This window comes from Columba livia, chromosome 11 (genome assembly GCF_036013475.1).
Source record: "Columba livia isolate bColLiv1 breed racing homer chromosome 11, bColLiv1.pat.W.v2, whole genome shotgun sequence".
Taxonomy (NCBI): Eukaryota; Metazoa; Chordata; class Aves; order Columbiformes; family Columbidae; genus Columba; species Columba livia.
This window is the reverse complement of record NC_088612.1, coordinates 3,463,687-3,489,062: the sequence shown is the minus strand read 5'-3', so window position 1 is coordinate 3,489,062 and position 25,376 is coordinate 3,463,687. Positions and strand designations below refer to the sequence as shown.

The 25,376-nt window shown below is 39.8% G+C and overlaps 1 protein-coding gene across 2 annotated transcripts in view; it reads left to right on the top strand.

Moving 5' to 3' along the window:
• BNC1 (basonuclin zinc finger protein 1) overlaps positions 1–24,031 on the top strand; it is a 70,955-nt gene extending 46,924 nt beyond the window's left edge. The window contains exons 1-5 of one of the 2 annotated variants that reach the window (XM_005513785.4): positions 3,125–3,370; positions 15,157–15,259; positions 15,413–15,648; positions 16,884–18,811; positions 20,842–24,031. In XM_005513785.4, the coding sequence (XP_005513842.2) occupies positions 3,362–3,370; positions 15,157–15,259; positions 15,413–15,648; positions 16,884–18,811; positions 20,842–21,523 (2,958 nt within the window). In that variant the 5' untranslated portion in view covers positions 3,125–3,361 and the 3' untranslated portion in view covers positions 21,524–24,031. Of the gene's footprint in view, positions 1–3,124; positions 3,371–15,156; positions 15,260–15,412; positions 15,649–16,883; positions 18,812–20,841 lie in introns of those variants that run through there. The other variant, XM_065076469.1, reaches the window with a different exon arrangement.
• Positions 24,032–25,376: the final 1,345 nt, after the last annotated feature.

Below are 25,376 nucleotides of genomic sequence, written 5' to 3'. Positions count from 1 at the left end.
ATTATGTGTTTGGAACTCAGGCCAAGCAGGCAGGACACGGAGGTTAATGCCGCTTTGCAGCTGACCCTGGTAGAAGTGTGAAGCAGGCAGCATGCTGTTGGGGAAAGCAGCAGCAAAAACTAAACTTAAACCTAGTATTAAAATGTAGTCAGTGCGGCATTAGTTTATTGTTACTCTTTTTAGAATGATTTTGGTTTTCTTTTTGGAATGAAACACCAAAATTCGGGTGATGATTGAAGTTGAAAAGTTAGGAGAAATTTTCCTGGGGATTGTATTGCACTTCTGTGCTGTATCACACTGGCTCAATTGTAGTGATTCCCTAGGATTAATAGCATCCTAGATAATAACATCAGGGAAAAGCAGCAGCTTTTTGTTTACGGTCGGTTGCACGTGTTGGAGCTCTTCTCAAAACTCTGGATATGCTTGTATTTGGTTAAGTAGTTCTAGCACTTCACAGTCTGTCCTACATCCCCTTAACACTCATGCTGCTCCGAACACACAGGCTGAGACACGGAGAAGAAGAAACAGGCTGGGGCAGGTGGGAGGAGAAAGCGGCTTCCCTTGGGCTGCGTTGTTACACCGTGATTCTAGGTATTTACGTTATGACTTAACATGGAGTTCAGACCTGGGGACCCCTTTCCTTTGCTCTCAGCACTATCCCTGAGGGTGCAGTAAGATGCTGTGGTTTCCTCAAGGAGCTCACAACTTAAATTGATTTTAAAAGAAAAAAAAAATCAGAAGGAAGGAAATAGAAATCAGAACTGAAATAACTTGCCCAAGGTCAAATAGAAGCTCAGTGGCAGATCCCCAAGTGATGCCCAAGACCTCTGGCTCGGTGTCCTGTCCCAGTGCCCGTTTCTTTCCACAAGAAGCTGGTTTTCCATTAGATTTTACTGCTGAAAGAATTATGGGACTCACCCTCTGGTTTCCATTCTGGTCGTTCTTCAAGACACATCATTGTAACTGTTCTGTACAAGCAAGCTTGAACTATGAATCAGATGAAATTACTCAAAACGCTGTTAATGTGCCAGTATTTTTTTAAAAGTTGACCTATAGATTACAGACTGTGCCTCGCATGTCACATAATGCTAGAGATCGTTGGATTTTACTAAAAGGTGCACAGATAGTAAAATGCTAAAATATTGCTGATCAGTACCAGTGAATACTTTGAAAAGAGCAATGCATGAATATGTGCCCATAAAATATTCATAGAAAAAGCTCAAATAATGAAAACAATGCTTAAAATAAAAGACTGTTAGTAGATAATTAAGTAAAAAGTAAATTGGTCTTAAATTGTTTGCTAGGAATAGTTAACCCATGTAATAAGAATGATCATCTTCCAGGAGAATGGCAGATAGTAAATAGGTTTTTCCCGGGAACTGGCTAGAGGGAGAGCAGCTCTCCACAGCTAACTTTTAGTCACTTATCATTCTGAAGTCACTTCAGAGCTTCTGGCACTTTATGTCATCCTAAGCCACACTTCCCACTTTGGTTGCAGAATTCTCAATCAGGTAGAGTCCTTTTTAGTTACATCGCTGCTTATTTCATTAAGAAGAAAATATGATTTTAGTAAGAAGGTGTGCCTTTGGCTTGGAGTTATGGTCATGAGAGAGCAGTTTGGTTTTGTCCTCCTCGCAGAACACACGCTTTTGAAACACGGCTGCTAACAGTCACCTCAAACAGCACAATGTCGGCCGCAACTTCCCAGGCACTTTTTCCTACAGTTTACGAGACGGCGTAATCCACGTGTATCTATCCCGGGTATGGAGAGAGAAGTGCCCCAGCACATTGCCGGGGGCAGAGGTGGCACCGGAGTCACCACGCAGAGCTCTGCTGGGGAAGGACTGAGCTGCCATCGGGCTGGGCTCTTCTCACCCTGCGGTGGATTTTGGCAGAAGTGTCTGGCACACCCTAGTCTGAAACTAAAGCCCCCTTTCTGTTTTATAGTGTTGTTCAATAGCTGAGTGGGAGACATAAGGTAGAGGCGGAGGGATTTAGGGAGAGCGTATGCTTCATGTCATGCTCTATGGCACCGGATTCTGGTGTTGCATTGGCTTTATCCTGGTTCCAGCTACTGCTGTGGACTTAACACTAAGTGTACTCCAGTATTTAGAAAAATGTATATTAGGTTCTCTCTTTAAGCATTGTGCATATATGTAGCAAATAACAAATAGAATTAGAAGACAACAAATTAACCAACAATAATAATACATTAGCTGTCTTATCCCTACAGCCATCTTACTTCCCGCTGCCTTTCGTATGGGCTTACAGGGATTCATCTGGTCAAGTCCTGTCCTGGTGTGTTCCTGCAAGGATCCCCACTGAGTTCAATGAGACTGGCTCATGTCTGTCTCTGGGCGGAGAACAGTGTATTCCTGGGTTAGAAGAGCGCCAAGAAATTATCTACAGGAGGCAAAAGTCGAGTAGAGAGGAGGGGAGAAGTGTTTTGTTTGGGGCTTTGTTTTGTTGTTGTGGTGTTTTGCTTTGTTTTCTTTTAATAGGTGAGAAATAACTGTGACAAAAATCCTGCTCTAACTCATTAATGCAACCCAACACCTGAATAACTGAAACCAGATTTTGGCCCAATTACTGGAAAGTAATTCTTCTACTGTCTTTATGACCTGTATTTCTGTTAATAGGAAGCTTCAACTTCATAAAAAGAAATAAAATTCGGCCCAAACTCAAAAGTAAGTTGATAGGGGAAATGTTCTAACTTTAAAAAATACACACCCCGCTCAGTGAACCTTTGAGACCTGCAAATGTTTAAAATGAAAGAAAAAAAAAAAATAACACAGCAGCCGCAATTTGAAAAGCAACGCTGCGATGCTAAAAATAAGTAATTTTAATCATAAGTACCTCGTGGGTTATTTGCAGCTAGTCGTGCACGCTGAGAAGAAAAAAAAATCCGGTACCAGGCCTTAGGTCAGCTGCATTGATTGAATGCATTACTTAGGCTGGCCGAGCAGAGGTAGAGTCTCGTCGGGCCGCGTTAGGAGCGCCCGAGGCTCCGTTTGATCCGGGCGGTGAGGGATGGGTGTCGTGCCCTCCCCACGCCAGCTGCGCGGGGGCTGCCCCGGCCGGGGGGGCCCGGCCCGCGGGCTGGAGGTGAGAGAGAGGCGGCCACAACTTGGTACTGTAGGTCTGGAGAACACCAAGGGGGAGGATCTTATTTCACTCCCCTGTGCACAGCCCGAGCATACATCAGACCTTGAGGTGCTCAGAGTCAGACAAGAGTAAAGAGGCGTGTGATGGTTCTGCCTTAGTACTTGTACAGGCAGGAGTGTTTCCAGTACTTCTTTGTACAACTCACTGAGGGAATGGGAAACTGGTTTATAGCTCTGGAAACATAAGCACAGTAAGAATGTCTGAGGTAAGGAAAGTTCTTTGCAGTTCTATATGAATGTGTATTTTTACTGTGCAACTTTTCCTTGTGGTTGTGCACTGTGGAGATATAAGAAATGTTGCAATGGTGTTGTTTTGGGTAATGAACAATGGAGGTGAGAGCTGTAAGGAGCTGCACTCTCCATTTCTTAATTACGAAAAGATACTGTAAAAAATCCTGGGTTTCTTTCTGCTGTGCACTGTAAACAACTGTGACTTTTCTGTTCTACAGTGAGTAATGAAGAATTGCAGGCTGATTATAATAAGCAGAGCCATCACTTGTGTAATTGTTTTCCAATTGAAGCAGTAGCATGTAAATCATAAATACTTGACAATGTTTAATTGTACAAGCCCTCAATATACGTTAATAGCAATAAAATCTGTGATTTGTGACTCGGTTGTGTTCTGAGTCAAGGGCTTTAAGCAGATACATTATCATTATCATGACGTACAAATGCACTGGAGAGCAGGCAACAATGTAATTTCACTACGAAGTTCTTTAGAAATTACCACTGGAGTGGAGTCTAATGTATGCCCTTTATATACAATTTATTGTTGACTATTTAGCATCCAGAAAATAAGGCCGGTAATTATTTTCTTAGGATTAGTCTCTTTGTATTTCAGGAGGGGAAGACAGGGCAAGAATGAGAGAGTGTGTGTGTATGGGGGGGGGGACTGGTTCTTTAAATATTTTGCACTAATTAAGAGGTTAAATGCATTGGAATACAAGATGCTTATTTAATTTATTTTTGTTTTTATTTTTTCATCGCACATAAAAATAAACATGGTTTAATTGTCAGCTCATACATAATGAGGTTCTGTTAGATGTGTTTAAGATACAGCATTTTACTTTCTGGTTTATTAATTGGCCAAATACTTCCAGTCCTCTGTGTGAGAAATCCTTGGTTTAAAAATGAGGAGAGGGCAGATGGGAGGGCTATTGGTATATACAGGCTGTGCTTTATCCTCCTTTAAAATCCTGTGCATAAAAAGTGACACTATTTTATTTTTCCCCCATTTTTCTTTTTCTCCATATTTTTTTTTCTTCTTTTTCCTTTTTAATAATAATATTTTTCAGTTTGGATAACCCGGGAGCCAGCAATTCTGATATTTTGGGGCTGTGGGAGAGAGCAAATGAAATAAACTAGTTTTGTTTTAACTTAAAACAAGCCATTGTCTGAAAGGCATTTAGCAGTCAATTTTCACGTGTGATCTGAAGTTGGAGTTTATCGTGCTCATTTAGTTGCGACTGTTCGAGCGATTTCTATAGACATTTTTGTAATCCATGTAACTACTTGGCTTCTTGAACCTCGGGAGCTGATTGTTTGTCTTATCTTTGGGTGAGCTAACTCTGCGCCGTGTTGCAAAACCTTGGGGCATGTTGTGTTTCTTCGTGTTCCCGCAGCCTGCAAGTGAAGTCAGCTTCATTAGTTTCATGATGGCACATCAGTGCATGGCTGGTGTTGCCGCTTCCTTCCAGCTACTCCCGGAGCATGATCTGGGCTGCCTTGGTTTGGATAAGCTTGTAAGGATTTGTCAGCCAGATGTGACAAGATTGTCAAGAGGCAAGTAAAGAAGGAGATCTGATATTAATCAGTGCATAGCTTGGAGCCAAACTTTCTCAAATGCAGTGTAGTAACATGTTCTTCTCATTTACTGCTGCTCTTTGTGGCTGTAGAACTGCCACTGTCTGAGTTTGACGGTTAAAAGGGATGCCAGCTAATAGTCTTTAATTGTAAGGATACAATTCTAGGTGGGAAAAGCTCATGTGCTTCTATTTTTAACGTCCTTTTGGAAAACACAGTTCTCTTTAGTGCAGTTTGCTGAAAAATATGCAAGCGTTATGTTAGAAAAGAGTCTCTGTTTCTGCACTTTGCTTTTAAAATCCTGAAATAGTGGCTCAGCTCTCAGTGCTGGAGTGGGAGCTGGGGATTCTCACTCCAGGTCATGGTGCAAAGTGAGACTGGCATGATTTTTAACTGCTAACAACAGTGCCTGTTGGATTTCTTTGTTCTGGTGATTAGAACAATATACACTCAAGAATACCTTTGGAATTTCTTCTGCTACAGAAAAGGCAAAAATACAGATTTCAAAGAATGGATCATGTATATTCCATTAGATCTATTTACCATTATGTGGATAACACTAAGTTTTCTGTATAATCAGCGCAATTGTGCTTTTCTGTTTGAATTAAACTCTAGAGTTTTTAGTAGTTTGCAGCTTAATCAGACTTGTATTTTAACAATAGGTGAATATGTAAAAAGTAACTAATCTTATGTTATAGAGAAAATCTTTTTGTTTTACTTAATACATTGATTTCTGCTTGATGGATTTTTTTAAAAGGTGATTGTTGTGTTTATTATTTGAACTACCGAACCATCTACAATCTGTTCAGAACCCTGAAAATAATGGTGTCTGAAAACATATTCAAACCTGCAGGACAGCCAAATCTTCACAGAAACAGGAAAAATTACTACAAATGTTGGGCCACTTCATGGGCTTTACTGTAGCGGAGAGGAAATTGTCATTGCTTGGGCTGCAATGAGGTTTGGCCCTTTGATACCAATGCCTGGACGTCCAGCTTCCATGCTTGTTCGTCATACTCTTATAGAACCTGTTCGTGCAACATTGAGCGTGTCACTGCATTTCCAATCCAACTAACCAGTAATTTAGTTTGTTTTCAGTAATAAAGACTTCATTATGGTAACAGTAAGTACACCTCTGATAAGAAATGTTCCCGTTTTACGTCAGATGACAGTTTTTGCTGCATATACATACTTTTAAAGCACTTTTTGTATGATTTGGCATTTAGGAAACACTTTTCATGCAGATTTGAGCTCAAATTGAGGTATACATCTTGAATTCATTATTCCAGGAAAACATCCACCAAATGAAAGGACCTCTGGGTCCTCTCTGCCCCTTCGTGGCTTCAGTGGTGCGGGAGCTCTCCCAGCTCCCATGTGCTGGGCACCCGGGTTTTGTCCTCGCAGATGCTGCAGTTGAACTTTTACAGTGTCATCACCTGTCCCCTTTCTATTTCTTATTATTTTGTTGCTAACTGGTGTCTAAAACAAATCTGCATAGGGACTGAAATGTCGATATTCCGACTCAAAAAAAAATTATTGAGAGAATGAGGAAAAGTGAAAATTTCTAACAGACTTCAGTCATTTTCGGATGAAGAACACTGACATTTTCATTCCACGCTTTAAAACCATGGTAGGATTGTCTGTTTAAACAAATAGAGAAAAAGAGTCAAATACAAACATTTGACTTCAAATTTCAAATATAGCTGGTTATTAATGAGAAATGGGTACTTTTTCATTTGAAAGTAACCTATCTCTGAAAGCCAGTTAAAAATGCCCTCACCTGTGTTCAAGAAAAAGGAATACCAAGTTATAAATTGTGAAATTACCAATGGAGCTCCACTGTTGCGTAAAATATTGCATAACTATAGCACCGTAGATAGTATCGTGTGTATGTGTACAAATACTGTTTGGGCTTAAAATTTATGAAATTGCGTTAAATGAAATTGTGTAACGCTCGATATTTCAGAGCGCTGGGATTTTTGGTTTATTGTTTGATCTTCACTCTGTGAACAGAAAAAAAGGAAAAAGAAATGTGCATGTGAGGAGCTGAAAAACTTGAAACTAACCCACATTGCGCACATGCAACGTTTAATAAACTAGATAAAGAGTTAAAGACACATTTTAAAGGGCTCACAATTGCTTTATCCTAATATTCATCATTTCTCTGCTACTTGTGCATTTGTGTTTTTAACACTTATTTCTTGCTAATATAGGGCTTGGAGTTAAATATTTAATTAAACTTCAGTTCATTGATAGGTCTGTAGTTTCAGCATTAAACATAGTATGCGTAGCATGTCAATATGGATAAATCATATGTGTGTGGTTTATTTGCTAGATCTAGTGCTTTATCATAAGAAGTTTCACACCATTTCTATCCAGTGACTTCTCTTTATCCCCAAAGCCTGAGCAGTTTTTCTCATCAATGTGTAGCAATCTGTTATTCATTTTTGAAATGCACTAATAAGAATTATATTTTCCTGTACATTTAAAAGGGAATTCACTTCAATACCTTGTGACAGGTTCTGCTTAATACTCAGCAAAATGTGCGGGTTTCTGGCCAGTCCAGGTTAGGACAGGTAGGCCATGGGAAATGTAGCATTGACTATTTCAGAGTCAAAAGTAAATAACAACTGTAAGATAATGATAATGTGACATTTTTCGTACCTCAATTTGTATTTCTTGTTTTCTTTTCCAAACCAAACGGTAAAAAGGATCTAAAGGCGTTTCTGAGCTTGACCAAGCTGTCTGTCAGCACACACCTGTTGTTAACAAGTGAGATTAATTGCAGTGTCAGCCAATGTATCTACAAGCACATTGGTTTAACAGCAAAATTAAGTTTTACTGTCCAGTGCTTTGTGTTTGAAGAGCAGCAGCCTGAGTGTGTGCACACACACACACACACACACACACACACACATTCTTTGCTCTTTATAATTATTTTGACAGTGCCATTAACGAGAGTTGCCCTAAGGGGCCCTTTAGGGTAAGTGACATGCATGAGGAGTGATTTTCATCCCACAAGTTATGCCGGGATTAAAGCCTGGCCTTGCAGCGTGCTGCCGCTCTCAGCAGCGGCTCCCTCACCCCGCTGCCAAGCCGAGCCCAAACTGGGCTGAGTCTCTACTTTAGTCCCTTATCTCAGCTCCTCACCCTCATCTGTTCTCACTTAAAAACTTCTTAGCAAAGTGGTGACACGTGGACTCGTGGTCCCTAATTCAGTAGCCAGCGAAAACTGGCTTTTAAGTCCACAAGCATGGTTGCTTTGCTTGGGTGTCATCCTGTGAAGGTAGCACCTGATTTTCATTCCATTTTACTGAGCTTTTTCACTTCGCTCCCTTACCTTTTGGCTGATTTTGAGGATATTTTAGTCAGTTCTTACAAGGACAATTAAACATTTTCAGCTCAAGGTGCCCATCTGCACCCACAAGAGAGACATTTGGTCACATTCTGGGCCAAAACTGGCTTTGTTCAGCCCCACTGAGGGAGAGGGTAATGGGGTAATGCAACTTGCTGCAGGATCTGGGTTGTAAATACTCTGTTTACGTGTGTTCTCAGGCTGTGGCTGTTTAAAAGGAGGTCAGGTTTTGGTATCCGACCCCAAATAAACAACATGAACATGTACATAAGGATCCAGATAATTAATGGGATGGATTCTGCGGTCTTATCTAGAAAACATATTCAACTTGAGGCCTTCGTGTTCTTCTACAAGTAAAAATCATAACATAATTTCCCCACAGAGAAGGAGTGAGTGGGACTTGAGTGGTATCAGCATCAACCAGCACTTTCAGCACAATAGGTGTTAAATTCAGCTCCTAAACCCATGTTTGGTCTGAAACAAAAGCTTTTTCTCTGGGTTTTTTAAAGATCCTTGCACTTCCCAAGCTTGGTAGGGGTGTACATGCATGAGAACCAGCCTGGTTTTTGAGGAGCCGTCGTGGATTCGAGAGCTGAGTTGTGCGCGTACCTTTGTGCTCAGTGGCACTGTGAAAGGCAAGTTGTGACCCATCTCCATCTTTCTCATCTCTCTCTTGGTTGGTCTCTCATGCAGGAGGCAAGAATTTTGCTAAATTATTTTACTAATAAGCAGTTTGTCAAATGAATCATCGAGGGCTGGCATTTTAAACATGTCTGTTAATGGAGAAGGTTGGAGCTATTTGGTCGGAGATGTTTACTCTGTCACATCCGTGTGTAACTTAATTAAAAGCTCAAAAGAGGGAAGATATCAGACTTCTAGATAAAACAAACTGTAAGGCTTGTTTGCTTCTCATGAAAGACGTTTGTTGTTACTTACTATGTTTATTAAATAACTGTGTTAAAGGCAGCTGTTACTTCATAAGAAACATGTTTTGTGGGATAAAACTGTGGAAATAGTGTGTGCAGCATTCAGTCCAGTATAACTAGGAATGTTATAAGGACCTTTTCCTTGTTTTAATAATTTATATAATTATTTATTTTAGTCTTACAGTATTTTAAATCTTTAGTATAGAAGCAATAGAACCTGCAAGAACCAAGTGTACTTGAGTGGGCACCCACGTACATGAGTGGGACCCCCTTTGTTTGCAGGGGAAGGCTGTGAGGGGCAGGCAGTGTATGTGGATATACATCAGCGATGTGTAATCACCAGTGCAGCTTTGACCTCAGCTGAGAATCTTAAACACGTGACAGAAGAAAACACGGCAATACTGAGCTGAGCACGTGCGAGTTGTAGCATGGGCCAGGTCTACTTTGTGCGGACTAACTCAGCTTGGCTTTGCCGCCAGGCCCACGTGCATGTCGCTGCTGGGTCATCGTCTCCCTTTTCTCCATCCCTGTGTGTCCTCCCAGCTCTTCTACAGGCAGGTGGGATTCGTAGCCCTACTAAACTTGGAATAGGTTGACGCTTTCAAGGAACAGAGATAAAAGATGCTTATTCTAAACTCTTAACAGATATAATGTCAGCATGCAGTTTAGGCTTAGTTGTTGGGCTGTATCTTTAACAAGTACTTGCCCTGTCTGGAGCAGCACACCACCTTTTGTGATTGTACCTGGAATACACTGGGATATGCTTTAGTTCCCTTAAGTGCAGGGAGCTCAGCAGAGAATCAAAATCTGTGCTTAGGAGGAACAGCCACAAGGGCGAAATCTGTACTGCAGAGGGGACAGGGTGGAACTCTGCAAACACCATGGGATAGCTGAAAAGAAGAAATATTATCAGTGTGACACAGGCACAAATGGGCTGTGAGGCAGTGAAAGTAAGGTGGGCAAAATGGAAATGGAGAACTTGTTTTAAATCCTGACAAAACTGGCAGATAGTATTATTTATCAGTGTAATATATCCCATGGGGAAGTGGCAAAAGTTATCTGACAAAAAAATAGACAAAGCTCATTGCATGATGTGGAAAAATGCGGCATTGACAGAGATGCTTATGATAAGGAGTTATTTACATTTGTCTCTCCTTTTTCAATAGTTGTTCAAAGGATTCAAATGCAGAAGTAATCAAGTGTAAGTGTATGATGAAAAAGGAAAACTTATTTAAACTTTGCAACTGCCAGACGTGCAGTGGATGACAATGAAAACAGGAAAGAAACAAACTGGTCAGGAAGGCAACTTCACACTCATGTATAGTTACTCTTTTCTTTACAAAAGATGCACGCGGATTTGGATTTGGCCTTTGATTTAGCCGTGGATGATACTTTTAGTTTAAGAGGTGGTTAATGTATCCATCCCTTTACATCCCTTGCAAATCTTTTACAAGGTGCAAGCAAGAAAATATTTCCAGATAACCAGACATGTCTCATGTTTAATTTTATTTCTACAAAACAAAAAGCTTAATTTCTGTGGATTTTTCTTCATATGTGATAAAATTGTTACCTGTACTCTACTACTCATATTTTAGCTGATTGGCAGACAAAAAAGTCATAATGCTTTGCAAATGAGATGCTCTTGCCTCTTCCTCCACAATGTGGAGCCACTCCAAGTCTGTTCTGCAGAAATGGGACATGTCCCAATTCTTTTGTATAGAATACCTGCTCACCAGGGCACGTGGCTTGGAGGGTTACGTATGTTCCGCAGGATTACTATTTCTGGGAAATGAAGGCAAGGTGGCCATAGGAGATACAGCTTGTTCCTAGAAGCCCTCACTAAAGGACGTGAAAAGCTGTATGTTTAGTTTCATCTAATAAAAGTTTCTCTCACTTTTTTTTTCATGTGACTCCTATTTCTTCATGAAACTTGCATTTTAAACCGTTAGGAATTTCTAATCCCTGCTTGCAAATGATGTACCTGTAACACAACGTTTTGTCATCCATCTGCGGGGCAGCCGAGCTCTCATGCTCTTCGTGCGATAGAACAAGTGAGGCTGCTGACTGTGCATTACTGGTGCTCAACAGCACCTGGTGATGTGGGACTTGCTCTTCCAGGTTACCGGTGTCCACACTTGCAGCTCCTGCAGAGCCAGAGTGGCTTTCTAGGGTGAGCAGAGCTCTCTAACTCCGTCTTGACAGGCTCTTCAATATTTACTTACTTTTTAATTTATTTCTCAAGCCAAAGTGCTGTCAAACCAGAATCCACTTAACACTGACTGAGATTTGGTACACTTATCCCATCCTTCTTCTCTTGCTGCATTTGTTTTCAACTTGCAAACCAGCAGAGGTCCCAGGAGGCTTCAGGAGAGCGCAGGTGATCTCAGGCTTCCTTTGGGAAAAGAAGCCTGATTATATACACAGAATCAGAATGAACTTGTCCCCTTAGCTTGTGCTTTTCTTCAGCTGTGAAGGCTGCGAAGAAACATTCAGTAACTTTTGAAGTGTAATCGAAGCCACATCAATATCTGGCAAAAAAAGAAAAGATGTGAACAGTCCTGAAACTCGGGCAACAGATGTAAAGATTTCTTTTCCAGTGGTTAGTAGTTAGATGTTTCTCAGTAACCAGTTTAATGGTTAATCTGTATCTCTCATAATGAGGAATCATTGGTATTAAAAATCCAATGTTCAGGTTCCCATAGTCATGCTGATAAAACCACAGAAAATGTTGATCAGAATTTTCAACTCTATTTTTAAAAAAAATGAAGAAAGTTGCTTATAATGGATTTGGGAAGATCCATTTGTGAGGGAGAGAGTGATGGGAAAGCAATAACAAGATCCTTGATGATAGCATGAGGTTTACTTTTTTAAACATCTGCCTTATGCTTCTGGAAAATAAAACTAAATAATAGACCTGAATGAAAGGGTTGTGCTTTTAAAAATTTCCACTTTAATTTCCGTCTACATTTCCAATCCTTTAATTACGTTTTTGAAGCTTTACGCGTACGCAATATAGAAAGTTATTCCTTTGTTCTGTAGAATGAAACTGTGTGTATATTCCACTTGTTGGGAAAATAAAGCTCATTAAAAGACTTGATATAATTACAGTGCCTTAGAACAGGCATATTAAGCGTAGTAGGATTAGCAAGGAAAAGACAATCAAATTAATTTCATGAAGTTTTGCTAACTTTCTCTTCATTAATCTCTGATATAAGTTAATTGGGGAGATAAAGTACATCTTTTACAAGTGCCTTTTTAAGTTGGACAACGAATGGAGATTTAAAGTTGTGACTCACTGCTTATTTTCAAAGTTAGTTTTGCCATGTTATAAATTCTCTGTGCCTGTATTAACACAGATCTTGCCAGAAAAGTTTTGGGAGACACAGATTCTGACAAGCACAAGTGAAGGGAAAATGCTGCCAACCTGAAATTCACACTCGTTTCTTCTCAGGGAATCCTACAAGCAATTTTAAAGTCATTTTTGACTTGAGAGGGGATCAATTCCATAGTTAGAATAAAAGGGGAGCCCTACTCCTTTTCTAATAGCACCTTTCATAGATGTAAACCAAAATGTCCTCTTCTGGTTTTTGCATGGGCAGTCTTATACACATACAAGAAGGCAAAATAAATGCATGTACCATATGAAAGAAAGATCTTACACAAAGGTCTTTCTTTGCATTAAGAAATGCAAAATTTTATGTGGTATCTCTTTCTTGTCCAAGTGCTCAAATTAAGAAGAAAAAAAATAGTTTTAAAGGTCAGTGGTTTGTGGAACGTGTCCAAAGGAAAAGGAACTAAAAAATGTTTGAGATCTCAATTAACTTATCATCATGACAGCTTCTTGCCTTGTGCATATTTCTGTTACTTCTTGCAGAAAAAGGAAGTACAATTTTGTAATATCTGTCTGGAGGGACTGCGAAAGGTGCATTCATGGAATGCACTGCAGCTTACCAAACCTAGCAGGGCCGCCTGTGGAAGGGCTTCAATCTGCGCAACTCACAGAATATTATGCATGTACAAAGGCAGATGACTTCAACTGCGTTATCGTTTGATATCTTGCAATAGAAAGGAATTATCAGCCAACAACACCTCTTTTCCCCAACATTTCCATAAAAAATTTATGGCTTTTTGTTGTTATATGGAAGTATTTTAGCATCTAAGCGAAAATATATCCTCTAATAAAGTGAAGCCATTCACACTGTGTAGGGTATTGATGTGCATTTTACGACTTTACGGGGAGCACAGAGCCTTTCTCAAGAATTCACAGTATTTTGCAATGGCTCCTTTGAAACATTAAAGGCAAAGTGATTCAGAGATTTCAGTAGCCATTGCCACTTGTTCCGAGCCTTCAAACAAAAATGGATCTCAGTATCAAGTCGCCGCGGTTTGGGGCTGTGTGAGCTAACTCCTTGATAAGCCAGCTACTGAGATTTTTAAATCTTAGTCTAAATGCAGTAATGCGAAGCACCAGGCACCCAAACACACGCGCTTGTTTGTACTAGACTGTTGTGTGTAGTGTCCTCTTGTGCCCCGAGTCAGTCAAATTCTTCAAGCCTAAAGAAATCCCCATTGCAGACCACAGTGAAATTACCTTTCATGTCCTTTTCATTTTAAATATTTCCTGTGTCCGTCCTTCTTAGACTGATTGTCCAAAAACTTGCTTCTTGGTATGTTTTCCGAAAGTGCCAATGTGGGGATGCCTCCATTGAGAAGACGTTACCTTTTTCTTCAAGTCTTGTCTTGCTTTTCTATGGTTATTAATAGGTAATGGAAGTCCCCATTTTGCCTAAGAGCCTGGAAGCAAGAGTAGCAGCCCGTAGTGGGCATAACTTTGTCTTATTTCATATCTGCCTCTCTGTACTTTAAAATGTAAACCATTTTATTTTAAAACCACAGTTGCATAATCTAATTTTTTTTTCATTCCAGTTCAGACTTTCTGCACATTAATTTATCCACTTTTTCTCCCTTAATAAATATTCTGTTTATCCAGGAACTAGTTTCAGTGTCAGATCTAAGCAATACAGAATCCTACAAATACTTGGCTCTATAGCAATCCCTATGGAGCTTTAACTGGGACCTCAGCGTTGTCTGTCTGCGTTCTCTCTTACCGCAGATGGGCACATGCAGCAGAAAGCAGGTATTCCAGGAAGCAAGTTTATATTACTCTGTTGCTGAGGAATATCTCAATGCTAATTTGATCTGCGTTATAGAGGACCTTGGGGAGAGTCGTGATGGTCACATAGAACTGTGCAACTGCTTGCTCTCTGTTTGGGTGCTGTATCTTGTCCGTTATCTTCGAAGCATTTCCCTTACAAAATGTGACTGCTCTAGAGGAGCTGGAGAACTTTTTGGTGATCTTTGTTACTGAGGAGTGCTAGTGAACTCCTGTATCTTTGACAGGATACATGTGTTCTGTGTGGATACTACTGATGTAAGGGATGACATCCATGCAGAGCTAACACACTGCTCATTCCAGCTTCCTTGAGTGCAGTATAGAGTTCCAGCAGGACTTCAAGAGAGTGCCACTTTCATCTGTATGTCTTTGTTTTCAAACCTTGCTGAAAAAAAAGTGATCTTACATGAAGATCGTAGCTTAAGTGAACACACAAGAACAGCTTATTATTGTTATAAAGGTGCTTTAGCCTAAATAAATCCAGAGAAGTGCTGCTATGTATGGCATTAAATATTTTGCTTCCATAATATTCTAGTGTTCTGGCTGGTGACTGATTCTCTTTAAAGCAGAGCTAGTCTTGCATAACTTGGGCTTTCCTGCATTACTTATATTGCACGTTGATAGGTATGTTATCTCTGTCTTCTTGTGGGTTTTATGGGTGTATCATACGTGTATAATCTGCACACTCTAGATGGTGCTTATATATAACCTATAATCCTTTCTGTTGAATTCCAGGCCATCCGATGCACTCTGCTGAACTGTAGTTGTCAGTGTTTCAAACCTGGGAAAATAAATCAGCGACAATGTGACCAATGCCGGCATGGATGGGTAGCACATGGTAATATTTGTTCTTACAATCTATATAAAACCTTTTAGGAGCCACCTCACTATAGCATGCTTTTTGTGTCACACCGCCCCAGTATTAGTTACATTCTGTTTTATCTGTCTCTTGTTACTCAAGTTTATTTACATTTTGTGATTTTATTTTCAGCCCTGAGCAAATTAAGGATTCCCAACCTCTACCCATCAAGCCAGGTAGAAATAGTTCAATCCAATGTTGTCTTTGATATCAGTAGCCTCATGCTGTATGGAACCCAAGCCATTCCCGTGCGCCTTAAAATCCTGCTGGATCGACTTTTCAGTGTCCTGAAGCAGGAAGAAGTGATACAGATTCTCCATGCTCTGGATTGGACTCTGCAGGATTATATACGTGGATATGTGCTACAGGTATTTAGAGGGGCTTTTTTAATATAAATATGATAGCTAAGTAGTATTTCATAATGTTTTCTAGCTTAATCTTACCAGAGGTTCACACAATGCATGAGCAGCGTGGTACCTCTGAAAGGCAGCAATAGACTTGTACAAGCTTAGCACCAGAAGAGAAAGGGTGGATGTTTGCTCATCACTCTCTTTTTAATCTGACTTAACTGAAATCTTCCTGCTTTACTCAAATCTATCAACAAAGGTAAGCCAAGATAAAAAAGAAAAAGTTACTGGGAATATATCAAAGTAACGGCTTTGGAATTTGCTCTAGTATTATTTAAACAGCGAGTTTACTCTTATTGAGTAGAATAATACATTGGCAAATAAACTTGCCATCATTTTAAACACCAGGGGCAATATTCATCTCTGGTGCGGTGCTACTGACCTTACTGGAGCTGCATCAAGTATGAATTTGGCCCTGCGTGCTTACACCGATGTTAGTCCTGGCTACTGTGGAAGTTACCTTTTATGTAAAGTAACATTATGATCTTACATTATGACATGAATCAATATTTAATGGTCTTGATAATCTTGCTTTTTAGTGTTAGGATTAAAAATATGGAATCAATTACCTTGAACCTCTACTACATAAAAAATTTATCATGTTACGTTCTTCATCATCTTAGAAACTCTTACATGCACAGTGAAAAATCTCAGTAGGCCATCAAATACATGTTCTGTGATAAAATATTTATTGTAGTTATTGGGAAAAGTTAGGCATAGCTAGAGTTTGAAAGAACTCCAACACTCTAGTGTAATTACAGCTGTGCTCTGTGAACACTGGCAATAGATCAATACAGGTTCATTTGTTCTCTGATCTTAGTTGCTTGGAAGATTATTAAACTTGCAATGAAAGAATACTTAACTTAAATGAGGAGCTAAATCTGGGTCTGATTGTTCCATCTCTGCTGTCTGTACTTACATGGTACTAACTGTTGTTCAAATGACGTGTCTTAATTTTTGTGGAAAAAAAGACTTTCTTGGAAAGTATTCCTGTCCGTTCAGAAAGAAATAATATCACCGATGTGGTAATATTTGGAAGAAAGTATCACAGAATTGGCATTAATCTCTCATTAAGTAGAATGGGTTTATCATTTTGCTAGAGAATAATTTTTAGTCCCTGAAAAACTGAGATTTGGGGGGAGGGTTTTTGTTTGCCTGAACTGATGGCTGACTCACTGAAATATTTTTTGCTTTAGGATGCTTCAGGAAAGGTGCTGGATCACTGGAGCATCATGACCACTGAAGAAGAACTGGCTACTTTGCAACAGTTTCTTCGTTTTGGAGAAACCAAGTCCATTGTAGAGTTAATGGCAATTCAAGAGAAAGAAGGGCAATCTATTATCATTCCACCGCCAACTGCCAATTTGGATATTAGGGCATTCATTGAGAGCTGCAATCAACACAGTCCTAACTTTTCTGCTTCCTTGGACAAAATGAGTCCCACCAACATTCATCCCTTTGAGAATATTGTAAATAACATGGCTTTCATGCTGCCGTTTCAGTTCTTCAGTCCAGTGCCTCCACCTTTGATAGGTTCACCACCAGAAAGACATTTGATTGAGCAAGGTCAAGACCACAGCAATGAAACTAAACAAGATGTTCAGATACCATTTTCTGAAAGCAGCTTCTTTACTTCTAGTTCTGCACCATTTCAAGTTGAAAATGAGAGGAGCATAAATGGTCCAGATGTCACGACTAAAACAGAAGATGATGCCCTTTTAAGTGATTCCAGTTCACATAATACAGCAGCAAAGCTTGAAATGACGGCACTATCTCCAGAAAACAAAATGAAATCTGTTGAAAAAAATGGCACTGGGCCAAGGAAAGGGCGTGTTTTCTGCACCGCATGTGAAAAGACATTTTATGACAAAGGTACTTTAAAAATACACTACAATGCTGTTCATCTGAAGATAAAGCACAAATGCACAATTGAGGGCTGCAATATGGTATTTAGCTCGTTGCGAAGTCGAAATCGTCACAGTGCGAATCCTAACCCCAGACTCCATATGCCAATGAACAGAAATAACAGGGATAAAGATCTAAGAAACGGTTTGACCATTGCTGGACCGGGAGATTGTAAAAGGACAGAATTTACAATTTTAACTCCGGATAGCAGAACTATTACCAGCTACGCCAGCTCTTGTACAGATTCAAAGGCTCATGCTGGATTCCCCAGTATTGGACAGAACGGTGTCCTCTTTCCAAACCTGAAGACAGTCCAGCCCGTTCTTCCTTTTTATCGTAGTCCAGTCACACCAGCTGAGCTTGCCAATACTCCAGGTACTCTTCCTTCTCTGCCTCTTGTTTCTTCCTCGATACCAGAGCAGCTTATTTCAAATGAATTGCCATTTGACATGCTACCCAAGAAGAAATCTCGTAAGTCAAGTATGCCTATTAAGATAGAGAAAGAAGCTGTTGAGACACCTAATGAAGGCAGTGATGTTGCCAGTTCTGAAGATGACACACGTCTGCAAGTGGTAAGCGATGGAGAGCTTGAGACCTGTGAGCATAAGATAGAGAAGCGGTTGACCGACAGGGTGGAAAAGCACCCCCATTCAGGTAATTCGTGGAAATCTGTCTCTGGGGTAGAGGGCCCAAAGTATTTTGAATCTGTCTTTGCGCCAAATAACAAATACATCAAGGATATCTCTGACAATGAATTGCACCACTCTGAGAAAGAGGTTAAACCAGAAGAAAACCAACCATTAAAAATAGTTTCCCATGAGATTATATATGAAGATCCAAAACACCACCACAATGATGTTATAAAACTAATGACTGAACCCCCCATGTATATTAAAGAGCAGTCAAAACGCAGGATTCCTAAAAATGACTGCCCTGAATTGCAACACCACTTGCTGACCGGGGGCTTTTTCAGCACTTTGTCAAACAGGGGTGCTGCCATTCCTTGTTTTGAAGACTCTAAAGATATGGATCATGTCAGTCAACATGCACTAGGGATTCAGAAGGAAGAAAGCCGCTTTCATTGTGACATCTGTATGAAGACTTTTAAAAACCCTTACAGTGTAAAAATGCATTTTAAAAATGTACATCTCAAAGAAATGCATATTTGCACGGTTGAGGGCTGTAATGCTGCTTTCCCTTCTCGTAGAAGTCGAGACAGGTAAGAAAATTATAAACAAAATTGTATTTATTTTACCATCACAATGGAGCCTAATTTGAAATTAAAATGAGTGTTTGAGGAAGGGAGCCTGCAAAGATTTTCTGTGTATCCTCGTATAACAGGTACGATAACTTATCAGAACCTTTGTGAACTCCATTGAAAGAAACATTTCCTTTCCACTAGACCACGAGGTATTAAATAAAGCCATGAAAATTTCATAACTGATAAAGACTGCAATAGTTGAGAGAATACTTTAGAACATAAAGCGAAAGCCACAAGGGTAGGAATTGAGCAATTTTCCAGTAGATGCATGTGTGGACTTATATGTTTAATATGTACTTTCATGTGTATTTTAATGTATACAGTGTTGTTTAATGAAAAAGCAATGAGATCAATTCAGGTAATCTTCACTTGCCCTTGTCCTTGCATTCATTACTCCAGGATTTTGAACGGACTGGTGGGAAAAGGCCCTTAAGATGACTCTGTCAGTACAAAATTAACATTACGAAGTGCTAGTTGAACTTACACTGTCTGCCGTGTGTCCGCATTGGTAGCGCTTTTATGTGAGATTACATACTAATTCCTAAACTATTTCATGAGCTTAATTCAGTTTACTGTTAGCTGCGGTGTTGCATTGCTGTAAACCACTATTTCAGCCCACTGTGCACATAGGCTGAGAAACAGGAACTGAAGCTTTTATTGTTGACCATCAGTTATGTGTCTGCATTGATAAGTGATAGACGACAAACCCATTAACGTGCGACCGAGTGTTGTCAGTTTTCTGACTCTCTTGTAACGGTGTTAGAGCAGCTTTTGGCTGCAGCGAGCGTGCCTGGATAATAGTCCAGAGCAACGCGGGGTTTAGATGGTCTGTAAAGGGCTGGGAGTGCTGGAGCCAGCTGATGCTGTCCAGAGAGGATGGGCCGGTCCCTGAGGACTGGCCGCTGCATCCGAGCTGCACAGATTCATCTGCTCTGCCGCCTGCGTCCTCCCAGACGCGAATTCCTCTCCACTAACTGTGATATGGGCCGCAGGAAAGAAGGCCAGCAGTAAGATTTGCATTCGCATGCCGTGAATTCCTTCCCACACCAATAAGTTGGGTTAAGTTTTAACATAGGTGCTTTTGGAAGATGGTTTCTTTAAAAATCAAAAGAAAAAAGCCAATGTACAACAAAGTTCACAAGCTTTGTGCAAAACAGTAGTTATTTGGAATAACTTTGCAGAAGTTTCTAGACTTTAACGTAGAGTGCTGTGACTGCAAGGGCAAAATGTTTCTGTGCCCTTTTGAACAGTTCATGGTTTGGATGAAACCATGATGGCAAGGGGAAAAATGAATGTTTTCCCTTTCTTGCAATAAACTGAATCTCCAAGCCAGAGCCTGGAAGTTCCCAGGGAGCTGATTGATAGTATTTGACGAGGAACAGTGATTTCATACGTTTTGGTGGTTTTAAACTGACTCTAGAGATACCCATTCATAAACTACAAGTTGCATAAAATGCAATATTCCTTCATCCAAGGAAATTCCTGCCAAGGAAAAGCTCTGTACCAATGTGTACAGCTGCATCCTGGCATTGGTTACGGTACTTAAGAGATCATAAATATTTTTTGCAGACTCAGGTGTCATTCCTTTCCTGCTTTGTCCACTGGGAAAGGATCTTGTTTCTTCCCACCCTCAGTCCATTCTCTGATCTCAGTTCAGTATAAAGAAGCTGTTTAATCTGGCCCCCAGCTCTTTTAGGCCCAGAACTAGATCTAGTGAAGCAGAGAGCTATCCACAACGCAGGAGAGAATCTGAAGCATTGATTTCTGTAGAGTTATTTCTGATATATGCCAGTGCAGGCAAGTTCAGCTGCTCAGTCACATGTGTAAATCATCCATGTGCACTCCCAGCATGGCAGTTGGTCAAATTAGAAGTATACAGTTCATGCATGCTACTAAATATTGATTTTTTTTCGTTGTTAATGATCATTATGAAACAGCTTTAAGTGAGGTGAAACACTTTCTTGCTAAGCTTGTCTTTGTTCTTCTAGACATAGTTCAAACCTAAATCTTCATCATAAGCTTCTGACTAAAGATACACTGGAATTCAACAACCATTTCAATGCAACATACCTCTTGAAAGACATGGCTAAGGAGTTTTGTCAAGATGTCTCTTTAAAACAGCATGTTGGACATACTTCTGTAATCTTCAAAGGAATGAACAGAACAGGCAGCTTGGTTTTTCCAATGAGCAAAATTAGAGAACCCTGTTCTGAGAGTTATGGATACGATCCATTGAATGATGGAGCTGTTCTGGATCTAAGCACTACTTCCAGCATTAAATCTGAGAGCAGTGCTCATTCTTCTTGGGATTCTGACGGAGGAAGTGAAATATGCACCATGCCCTTGGATGATAGTGATGAAAGCTGTGAAGGACCCAGCCTAATGCCCAATGATGAACTCTACCAAGACTGTACTTTACTTGAGAAAGCTAATCAAAACTTTGCAAATATACCTTCCAGTTTGCCAATAACTTGTCATATATGTCAAAAAACTTATAGTAATAAAGGAACTTTCAGGGCTCATTACAAAACTGTGCATCTTCGCCAGCTCCACAAATGTAAAGTCCCAGGTTGCAACACCATGTTTTCATCTGTTCGCAGTCGGAACAGGCACAGTCAAAACCCTAATCTGCACAAAAGTCTTGCTGGGTCACCAACTAGCCTACAGTAAGATCATGCTGATCTTTATTTATTTCTTTTAAGAATTAATCATTTCAATTAAGGAATGCGTTAGCATATAGTTTATTGAAACTCATTTGACTTCCAGCCCACTCAACAGCCACGGTCAAATTCTTTTCTCCTGTGTGCGCTCTCCAGCAGTTTCATTCAGCAAAGCTCGGTGCTGTAGTTTTTGTGGAATTGTTTGGTTTGAAGTTAAATAGTTAAAGCTTCTGTAAGGAAAAGAAAGCGTCTTAGAAATGGGGGAAATATGGAGACATTAACTAAAGTATTCCTGATACCTGTGAAGTATTACTTGCCAACAAAAGGAGCTTCCAATGAGAACCATCGTCCCGTGTGTTTACATGTTAAATGAGTTGTGTTGAAATGAGGAACGGTTGGGGTGAGTTTCCTCTGCTTGGCTTGAGAGTTTTGGGGCCACCATATCGTTGCTGAGACCACAGTCTGGAGCTGACTTGCAGTATTAGTTGAACGTGGTATTTGCGGTTTACTATACCCCAAAATCCAAACGAGAAAATAGAAATTTGGGAAGACTTTGCATACAGTCCAAGTCTTCTGGAAATGCTGCAGTCCTTACTCCTTAAGTTGGCATTTCACTTGAATAAAGATTGCAGTATTTTTGCTTTCTTAGAATTTAATACGATTTGCTTTGCAATAGGAGGGGCTACCCAGTTTGGCAGGGTTACCTGAGTAAATGTGAGATATTCTTATGAATTGTAGCGATAGAAAGAATGAATAGGTTAAGCTCAAATTTCTGAACCACAGCAAACGCATCCATAAAATAGGGGGGGGGAGAAGTAAACCCTTTAATTTAAAATGCACTTTTTGAGTTCCACTTTCAGGAAACGTTTCTGTTAAAAATGGTAAGAAAAAAAAAGGGGAAAAAAAAGAAACCAACCCAAATATCAGAACTGCTTACCAGTTTGAAGGTGCAACTCTCAACCTTTGAGAGCCAGAGATAAAAGGGATGCAGTAGAAATCTCCCGTGATTCAGCAGTTATTGTTTCTCCTAACTGGTGGGGGCAAAAAACATATTGATTGTTGTAACAATAGAATGCTTCTTCTCATTCACACCTTCTTTATGAGAGCATTGCTTAATATCTGTTAAAATGTTTAGTATCTTTGTACTTGTCCCTGTAATTAACAGTATTCTGCATTATGTTCTATGCACTTAAGAAGACTGGTCTTGCATTGTATTTAAAAAAACACTTTAATATTTAATTTGTAGTCACATCATACAAATGCTGTGTGTGTACTTGTGGTGCATCTTCCTTGACTGAATCATTTCCAAAAAGAAAAAGAAATAGGAAAGCAAGTCTTACAGTAACCTCCTTTTTATTTGTACTTTAATTCACCGGTTGAAAATCCGTTGGTCAGCTTTCGTATGCAAACGTGAGATCGACAGCACAACCTGTACATATTATACCAAAGCTCTTACATTTATTTGTGGTTTCTAGAACTAGTCTGGTTTTCCAGTATAACTGGATCTTAGTCTTTATTCATTTTTGTGACTGAATAAAAATAGACTGAATTTCTGGATTTCATATGTATGTAGAAAGAATATTACAATGCTATTGCCATATGTCTTGGTGTTTAACTTATTCTAAAAAATCCTATGGTATTGTAACCATTTCATATTGTATAAAGGAAACAAAAGTGGACTGAATATTTCACTAATTCTTTTGAAAACTGGTTTGTGTGTGAGTATGGGTTATGCAAGAAAAAAACACGGCACAGTTGTAAATGTTTGTGCTCACTAGGAATGGTTTCCATGCATTGTGTAAAGTAATTTCTATTTTTTTAATTTACAGTAGGTTTATGTGATATTTAAAATAATCCATTTGTGCTTGAAGCTGTCAGGAAAAATTATTAGCCTGGGGAAAGTTGTGCCATTGCTTTGAGTTTTTGTGGGTTGGGGGGGGTTGGTGTTCTGGGACTTTGGGGGGAGTTGGGAGGTGTTTGGTTTTCATTGGGTGGGTTGGTTGGTTGGTTTAATGGGAACTCATATCAGTGTAGATCATGGTTTGAAAGCTAAGGGCACATCAGAGGAGACACAACTGCTCCCAGCCTTTTGATAGGATAAATCAATTATTTGTTATCCAGCTATTTCAAGCTCTTTATATATATATATATATACATAAACATATTTGTTTAATCATAAACGGTGTTTTTTTGAAACAAAATGTGATGTAAACTAATCTTGTAATGCCCATTAATTTAGCTTTCACTCTGTCCAAAAAGGAAACACATTTGTATACCCTAATAATTTTGTATGTGTTAATAAAAACTAATAATAATGCCTCTGCTTGATTCAGAAAAATAGGCTTTTGCGATTGAAAAAAAACTACCATTCTTAACTTTCCTTTTTAAAAACACCTGAAAACACATTCCGTCTGTAGAGCACTGTTTTGACAATGGTACTAACTTATTCCATAATAAGGAAGTGTGATTATTTTAACGAGCCATTAGAAATAGTGTAACAAATGTTGCCAGTTATTGATTTCTTTGCGTTCTTTGTGCAGTAGGCAAATGTAGAGATTAGTTTAAATGCCATCAGCTAAAGAGAGGGTAAATACCTCACCGACAACTGTGTTAAAAGAGAGATATTTTGTGCCCTATTTGTACTTTTTGGAAAAGTATTTTTGTTATTTCTTCAAAATCTGGACAGGATGAGCGATTCATCAGAATCGGCTGAGCCCTTCGTAGCCCTGGTAGAGCATATGTATCTCATGAAGCATTTGTGTAGCTCCCTCCTCCTAATGACCACAATGTGGCTGGACCAAACCTCAACATCTCCTGTTAGTTTTAAAGATGTGTGATGCTTATAGCCGCCTGTATCACATATTCCCCACAGATGTCGAAGGAAATAACCTCACTTCAGAATAGTAGTACTGTTAGTTTTCTGAGCTTTTCAGGGTCGGTCTGGAAAGCTGAAGCAGCTTCCACTGACTCGAGCTCAGTTCCAGAGAGATTTACATCTGCGATGCTGCGCGTATGTACAGTTGGAAGCTCAAATCTTCGCGTGAGGTTTGGACTGGGCCTGTTCATGCCCACCCTTGCTACCCAAGTATGTTGCTCCATTTATTTATTTGTATCTTTTTTTTTTTCCCCTTAGAAAAACAAGAGCCTCAAAAACTAGATCCTGTCATCTTTCTTTGACTCCAAAGGAGAAGGCACAGATGCACACTGCGGGGTAGCCACTCTGTACGTTTGAGCATCCGATTTCTCAGAATACAGGTATTTTGAATAGTTCTTGCTAGAAAGCCTATATCGCTCAGGAACGAGTGTCCTAGTGCTTACAGGAGCGTTTGCAGAGATCCATTTTGTACAGAGCATAACGGATCTGTCTTTCTAGCTCTGGTTTTCTGAGTACTTTGAAAAGAACTGTGGCAAAACCAGAGGCTGTTGTTTCCGATGAATCTTTAGTGAAGTTATACGCTGTAAAACCCAACAGAGAGGAGAAACAAGCTCTGAAAATACCTGTCTGATGCCCTGCATTGAATATGGAGCCTAAAAAACAGCTAAACTACTTGGACTTAGTCCAGGGATTTTTTATTAATAATAGTAATAATAAATAGGGTGCCAGGTCCTCCTTGAAAAGTGCTCACAAGCAGCTTCTGATTAATCAGCAAGCACAGGTTTAAGAAATGCAGCTAAACTAGAAACACCTTTAGAGCTTGAGATAGAGCCCATAAGGATTCCATTCAGCCTGCAAGCGAGTGTTCATTTCCAAATCGAAATGAGAGTTTGACTCTGATTTGGGAAGGAGACAACAATGCAATAAGAGGAGGAAAGCTGGATCAAAGAGGTTTTGCAGAGAAAGCCAAGCTACAGGTTTTGTTCAG